The sequence below is a fragment of the Antrostomus carolinensis genome, unplaced genomic scaffold (genome assembly GCF_000700745.2).
Source record: "Antrostomus carolinensis isolate BGI_N321 unplaced genomic scaffold, ASM70074v2 scaffold35559, whole genome shotgun sequence".
NCBI classification, from domain to species: Eukaryota; Metazoa; Chordata; class Aves; order Caprimulgiformes; family Caprimulgidae; genus Antrostomus; species Antrostomus carolinensis.
Genome location: NW_010337034.1, coordinates 9,486 through 17,401, shown reverse-complemented (window position 1 = coordinate 17,401; position 7,916 = coordinate 9,486). Strand labels below are relative to the sequence as shown.

Below are 7,916 nucleotides of genomic sequence, written 5' to 3'. Positions count from 1 at the left end.
GGTCTGAGAACGGCCGGGGGGTCTGTCTGACACCCGCCGCCCTCTTACACCCACCCGGGGGAAGATGCGTTCTCGCCTGTTCGCTTCCCCTCCCTGCGCCACTTTTCCTTGGGGCTGCGTTAAACAGTGGGATTTTGTTTAAGGTCTTAATTTTGATCCAGTACTCGCAGAGGTTACTGTGCATGGCCCACTTAGAAGAGCTGGGAAGATTAACCATTCCAGGTTTTTCAGATTCTCTTTAAAATACCGTGAATAGACAGAAGATCACTGAAGAGGACCTCGAAGAAGATGCTCAGTATTAGGAAGGAGCAAGTGATCCCCAAACTTTTGGTAATAAACTATGATAAAGCAATTTAGTGTTGGTGCTTCAGTGCTGAGGAAATGAATGACAGAATTAATAGGCTTAATGTCTTCCACCATTTTGCATCCTGTTCTAGATTTATCTTTCTTTCTGGCTGCTCTGACACACAACCACACGACACCCATCTTCCAGATATTTTAAAACCTTCTTTACTTCTCTGTGATTTTTTGCTGTGATTGAACTCTGTCCTGGAAATCTACTGTGACTATACAAATTAATTTTTGGGGACAGATGATTACAAAATTCCTACTACTGCAAAGTCAGAGAAGACCTGTTGTCTTTGAAAAGACAGTGTTGAGAGTCTTTTGGATACTTTCTCAATAATACAAGAGGGGTTTTTTTCTGATTCCTAATAGATTATACACACTGAAAGCTTGGCCATAATTCAGATAGGTCTCTTATTAAACTCCTTTAATGCAGTAAGTATCTGTAAGAAATATACAAAGTTCTTTTGTCATTTCTACATGTGTCATACTCATGGTTTGCAAATTTCTAAGAGGATGTCTGTCTGACATTCAGTAAACAGACACACCAACCTGGAACTGATACCCCACAGCAATCACGGAACTGACATCATTACCAGAACCAGAGTCTGGGGCAACTGCTCTGATTTTCACTCAGGAAAACTCCTGTTCCCACCTTCTCTGCTCTACCAGTGCCGCTTAAGTGAAAGAGTTGATCCTGGCCTGCAGGGAAGGTGCTGAAGTTGATAAAAGGCAGGTTGGTACTGGCAGCAATAATCCCACAGCTTTTAACTTGCCACTCCAGCACCTCCTTGAGCTCTGGAGGAAGTTTTGCTCCCTGAGGATGGTATCAGGGACAGGGATGGACATTGAACATTTGAGATGCCATGCGAGTCCCTTCTCCTTTGTTCTCCGATAAGGAGTCCCTGATTTAGAAACTGCAAGTCGCAAGACAGCTCTTATCTCCCGGATGAACCTGCCAGGAGCCAGCTCTGACTTTAAAAGACTTCCAGAGATTTCTCTGTCTATGCAAACAGTACCAATCTAAATCAACTGGTTTAGAAAACCTAATTTATTGCGTCTCTGTTGTTTAAATTAGTGGAAGTGTGTATTTAACTTGGTTGTGTTAGACAAACCCAGAAGTCACTAGCAAAGAAGAACTCTTGAATTTCTGGGGACTTTACTTAACACAAAGTGTTGCAGCATGCGAGAGCCAATTTAAGGAAATGGGTGGCTGGTCTGTGATCTCTTTTTCAGCAGAGTAGGGACTGCTGCAGCGGGTGGCTCGTTAATGATTTAATGTGAGCTCTGTGCTTTGGAGCATGGCACTGGGCACCAGAGGGGAACTTGTGGTTTGTTTTTTAAATGTGGATAAGTCATCTGCGTTGAACCCAAGCGTATTTCATGGAGCTATGAAAAAGTCCCTGCCCTATTTTTCCCCCCTCTGGCTACGAGACGTCATTTCTAAAGCTTGTAAGTCAGACCATCTGTGCAGTTTTTAGTTAGGAAACACTAGTAATCAAATAATCCTATTAATGGAAAACAAGTATCAGACAAAGCCTTTTCAACCTTCAGAGCTTTTATGTGTTCTGTTGTGTTTTCCAAACGCAGTCTGTTCAGAAGATGCTGCCATTGCAGGGACCACCTGGCAGCGGATTCTGTGGACTGGGTGGCAGTTTGCAAGACGAGGCAGTAGGGAGGAATAAAAATAGGAAGTCTCGCTGTGTTTTTCTTGGGAGCCTCAGGGAATAGAAGTAATCACTGCACAAATGTCAGGGCGCAGCTGAATTCCACTGTGAGTGTGTGAGCACTCGTCCCAGCCCACACTGAATATGAAATCTCACGGGTTGTTGGTGTTCCTTATGAGCACAGGGAGGCAATGTGTCTCCATCAGAGTGGTTCTCCACAACTGCAGGCATCGTGAACAAGGCAGAACGTGTTTCTCCCAAAAGCTGTTTTTCCCCTTATTTCAGTCCTAAATTTAATCCAGTGTAGAAAACTTTCCATGGACAGTGCTTTGTCAGGCAGTAGGAATCCGACTTGTTTTCTCTTTTGGGGATTTGCTGTTTTCTGCTCTGTGGTGTGAAGTGTAGAGCTACAGCTGTGTTTACCCCGCAGGGAATTACAGTCCCTACTTACTTGGGTGAGAGAGGGAGCTGCAGAGAACTTGGTGAGACTGGGTTTTGATGCCTTTTCTGTCTTCCCTGCGTGCAAGGGGAAGGCCAGTCAGATGTGTAACGTTTCTTCCCCCCCATATCAGAACTGCACGTGTCTCCTGCTGTGCTGTGGTCAGGGCTCGCTCTGAGTCCCAAGCAAAGCTGCTGTCACACTCCAAAGCAGAGGTTTAAGCAGCTGACATCTCACTCTGCTTTCTCAAGGCTCTTGTGATGTCTTCGGTGGTTCCTTGGTTACTAGAATATTCTGATCCAGACTGAATTTCTGATGTTAAAGAATTGTTTTCCCTGTTACGCAGAAGCCCTCAGCTGTCTTTGCTCTGGGCCTTTCCTACTCGAGAACGGCTGTTTCCTTTTACCTGTGCGTGTGCTCATCAGCTCTCAGTGCAGCCAGCCGAAGAGACAGCCTGAGTGACTGCTCCAGAGTGGGGTTTAGATTTCGTTTTTAAGGGGCTGGGCATTGCTGGGGTTGGTTCCTCTCTGCCTTAATTTACCTCGGACTGTTCAAAAGTAAAGTGTTTGTTCCATGACACAAAAAGCATCACTTAGCAGTCAGGGAGACTTCCATGTAATCTCTCTGGACAGAACACAAGCAGGCACTTGGACAGCATCAGTGTCTCAGGGTCAAATAATGAAAGCTGAACTGACTATCAGCTTTGGCGATGAGAATTAGAAGGAGCTGTTATTAAAGGTCTCTTCTAGTTTGTGGTCGCCTGCAGAGTTCGGGTTTGTTGTAACATTGGAGCTGACACAAAGCTGTCCATCTCAAGTCCTGGATCTGCAGAGCCTTGCAAGAGGAGTCTGTTAAATCTGCATCCTTAAGCTCTGTCTCAGCAAAACAGGGATCTGTAGTGAGGCCCTATCTGTGGACTATGACTGCTTTGAATCACCTAAAAATATTGTCAGTACATCTCCAAAACACCAACTGCCAGGGAAAGGAGTTTTCTAGCCATAGGGAAAGGAGCAGTTCCTTATTGTTGGCATTGAGATTTTTCAGACCTTCTGGCTGGCCTGTTCAGGGCAGCGGTGATGTTTCCACCTGCGCACCGCCTGGTGCAGGTTCCTATTCTTCTTCTGCCAGGCGTAGGCCTTGTTCACCACCACTTTGTCACTCTGTACTTCGCCACTTACAACGAAGACCCCTGCGTGAGTGCCCCTCATGATGTTGTGGACACAGGTAGCATCTATGTCCAGCCACTGCTGGAGCCTGGAGGGGATTTCAGTTCTGAGGAGCGGACCATGCTTCAGGACCTCCACCCTGGAGGGGTCCAGGTCGAAGTCTGAGATGGTGGTGGTCATGTTCTTCCTCAGGATTCGGATTTTCACTGCTGTGGGGGTTAGAAAAAGACCTGTTAGTTCTAGCTGTTACCTGCTTAAACACCCAGCCAACACAAGGCTTCCTTGCTGTTTCTGTGGTGTGGTGACACATCCATCTTGTAATTGCAGTGAACTTGTAAAAGTCCTCATTTGAGTTTAGTTTCCAGCACTGAACACTGTTCTCCTCACTCTGCTTTTCTCCCGAGAGTGGTGAAGGTGCATCAGCTCCACTGCATGGGCAGAAACCCTGTAGGAAGTGGGGGCACAAGCAAGTGGATGTGTCTAAGTCCTGGTCTCGTGCAAATTACTTGACTTTTCTCTGAGCTGGGATTTCAGGAGGTGACATGACTGCCAACTGCCCAGGATTTTTAACTTTTTATTTTTAAATGACGGTTGTGTGCCTGAATACAGGACAGGACCTTGAAAATTTCCTGCCAGCTAATTGAGCAGAGCCAGTGCTGCCACCTGCTTGGGCTAGGAGAGGGAGAGTTGCATTACTGGAACAACAGTATTGAAGTTTGAAATAGCTAATGTGGAGTTTGCTAAAGGTTTTCATGGGCATCGATTGAAATGTTGGTCTCCAAGGGAAAACCAGAGTAGTGCTTGTATTTGGCAGCCACAGATCAAAACCAAATCAGAACCCACAGAAATAAAGCAGGTCTTCACCTTCAGTGCTGCCTGGAGCTGGGCCCTCCTGCTACATCACAGGTAAGTTGGGACCTGAAAATGCCTGTGATCTGCTGTAAAAGCTGCATTTCCTCCAAGTCATTTTGTTATAGCAAAGCCATTTTCTGTCCATGCCAGTACTTGGCTGCTGGAAGGAAGGGCAGCAATTGAGAGGAGGAGGCAGGGTACTCACCAAAATCATTGGCACAGAGGTTTTCCAGGATCTCTCTGGCAGTGCTGGCCTCCTCAAGCTCGCAGTCCTTGCAGCTGGCTCGGGGCACTGCTGCAACAGAAATTTGGTTCTAACACCCTTGTCAGGCTTCACTGGTGTGATAGTTCCACTGGGCTGGCCCTTGGCTGACAGCCAGCACAGCCCACTTCCCCATTACCCCCAGGGGACAGGGGAGAGGACTGGGGGCAAGGGTAAGGAGAGTCATGGTTTGAGATAAGAACAATTTAATAGCAGAAATAAAAGAAAACTTAAAATAATACTAATATTAAAACTGGAGTGATAATGATAACTAACAAAATATGCAAATAAGTGCATATAACTGACACACAGTGCAACTGCTCACCACCCGCTGACCAAGCCCAGCCTGTTCCCAGATAACGATCCCGGAGGAGCGACAATCCCAAAGCGAAACTGCAATCCCTGGAGAGCCAGAGCCCAAGCGAAAGCCAGAGAGAGCAAGAGAGGAAGAGCCCCTCACTAATATACTGACTATAGTGGGATATGAGATGGAATATTCCATTGGCATATCCAAATGCCAGTTTAGCTTATTAATTTAAATATTCCTCACCCCCTTAGATCTTGCACTTGTGGACTAACAGAACATGAAGCCCTTCACTTCCAGCGACAAAAATGCAAACACTGGGATGTTATCAGTGACTCTTTCATTACAAATCCCAGGCTAAAAGCAAAACACAGCACTATCCGAACTGCTAAACAGAAACCCAGCTCTGTCCCAGCTAAAAGCCAGGACAACTGGAAAAGGCATAATGCAGGTTTGAGATCTGTGATAGTGGCTTGCTGTTTCCAAGTGGTGCTTCCTCCCGAGCTACCCAGTCCCTGGAGTGACAGCTTAGGCTACCAGGGTGGGAAATGGGACGCTCTCCTTTCTGTGGCTGGGGCAGACACTGCATGTCGTGCTTTGTTTAGGTGTGTGTGTGTTGCTGTATGTTAAAGCACCAGTGAATATGCTTAATGAAGATCTAATTTGGATGAAACAGTAAAGCCATTAGTATGGCCAGACTCCATCCAGTGATGCTGAAATGAGGCATCTGTTCTCCCCTTAACTGCTCTCAATTCTCCCCCAATGTTCATCAGTAACTGGGTGTTTCAGTCTTCCAGTCTTAAAGATTTTTTTTTCTTGTGTAACTCATGTCTGCACAGGCTTATACCCCTTTGTGGTGTTTCCTAATGTTTAAAGAGAAGGCTTGCAAAAGATTTCTTTTTGTATGTTTATTTAAACCCTGGACACAGCTGGAAGATCAGGGCTGCAGCTCCTTGGCTCTGCTGGAAGCACATCTCGCTGCCTGGAGCCTGCACTCAAGCTGTGTCTGAGCGTTAGGCTTTTACAGCAATTTTTTTCCCCTGCCCCAAACCTTGTATGGTCTGATGGCACCCGGGGAGCTCATGAATACAGCAGAGAGGGGAACAAGCTGCAGTCAACTTCACGCTAATTTTCTAGACACAGTGGAATTTCCAGAGAGAACAAAACTGAGTTTTCTATTTTTTTTTTTTAAATATAGCTTAAAACCAGAAGCAATAGGAACACGAAGAAGGCATAGGCTTTTTGAGCTTTCAGTGTTGCATATAGGAAAACTTATGAGGAAAAATAAAAAGACCTTACTTCTCCTGCTTGAGGAGTTTTCGTCGGTGGAGACTGCTGCGATGCACAGTTCATGATCTGCAGGAAACTTGTTGCAGTTCAGGATTTCGGGCCAGGGGTAGCCATAACAAGCCATGACGGGTGCACAGCTTCTCTTGACAGCTTCGCACAGGCTGCGGCAGGGGTAGATGAGCCTGGGGAGGGGACGGGGATTGCAGCACCTCTGGACTCCTGGCAGCAGGCTGAGGGTCGAGCCCTGGCACTGCACCGCTGCCACACGGGGCTGTGTGGCACACTGGAGTGCTAGCAGAGCTGGTTTGGGGTCTCTGATGTCTTTTGAACATTCATGCCCAGGCAGTAAGCAGTGACTTTCTGAGGATGGGAGGGATGAGGTTGTTCGATACGGGCTGCTGCCAGAAGCCCTTCCCCGCCCCAGGATCTTCTCTAGTCGTGCTAAGGCTGTTTGCCTTTGCAGGTGCCTAATTAAGATACCCAATTTCCTTAGCAGCTCTGTCCTCTGACAGCTGCACCTCAAAATGATTTCATGAACATAATGTTTCTGCTCCTGCTCATGTTTCACTTTCAGAGGGAAGGTCCCTGCTGGGTAATCCAATTGCCCCTTGCCGAGAGAGGCAGCAGGGCTTCGCAGGGACCGCGCTGATCACCTCGCACACGCTTTCTCTTGGGAAGCAAATGCAGTTGTGCTCTCTGGGAGTGTTACTTGCTACAGCTGAAATAATTTATAAAAACATCTTACCTGTCCAAGCAGATGGGTGCAAAGAGGGAGCAGAGGAAGATCCTAGCATCTGGGTGGCACTCCCTGGCCAGCAAGGGCAGCCAGCTGGAAGACTGCTGGATCACTTCTGGCATGGTCTCGTGCTCCAGCAGGTTGGGAATCCTCATCTCGGAGTAGCCGATGTCGTAGCACAAGGCCATGCGGTGTGGAATGGGTGTGCAGCTGGAGGATCTCCTCAGGTAGCTCGCCCAGGCTCCTGGAGAGCCCCAGAGCAGCAGGCGTGCCAGGAGACCCAGCAGCCATGGGCCACCCACCCTGGAGGGGTGCCTGCGGTGGGCCGTGACCATGCTCGGAGCGAGCTGGGAGCAGGAACGGGCAGCACACCCTGGACTGAGCTGCTCCTGACTGTGGAATGCCTTTTATAGCCTATGAGCCACCTCTCTGTCAATCCATCCTCATTAAGTGCGGCCCTTTCAGAGCCCTCATGGGGAAGACAATGCTCCAATTTTCGTTTGCCAGCGGCCCTGATTGTTTGGATTTTAGCAGGGGTTTGGCTTAGATCAGCAGGTGTGGAAATTAGGGCAGTTGGGGAGGGATGAATGACTTGGCCCGTGTGTCTTGGGGCTCTTTCAGCTGAGATTGAATCTCTGTTTGACACCAATGCTCCAACCCATCCCCTTTCTCTTGGTCCAGGATTAGTCATTATTTCATAAACCCCAATGTTTTCCTCTCTTTTGTTTTTTCTAAAGGCAATCAAGTGTTGCTCAAAGTCAATTAGGAGGCATTTGTTTAGCTGGATCTATTGTTGAGCAGGCAGAGAGATAGGATGGTCTCGCAGCCAGAAGTTAACCGTTTTGGAGGGCAGAG

General features: G+C 47.5%; 1 protein-coding gene across 1 annotated transcript; it reads right to left on the bottom strand.

Annotated features, from left to right (window-relative positions):
- Positions 1 to 3,491: 3,491 nt before the first annotated feature.
- On the bottom strand, positions 3,492 to 7,396 carry LOC104518041 (secreted frizzled-related protein 5). The gene is made up of 4 exons (XM_029086764.1): positions 7,071 to 7,396; positions 6,335 to 6,507; positions 4,675 to 4,764; positions 3,492 to 3,826 (listed from the first exon to the last, which is right to left on the bottom strand). Exons 1-4 carry the CDS (start codon positions 7,394 to 7,396, stop codon positions 3,492 to 3,494), a joined length of 924 nt encoding a protein of 307 aa, XP_028942597.1.
- Between the last annotated feature and the right edge of the window lie 520 nt (positions 7,397 to 7,916).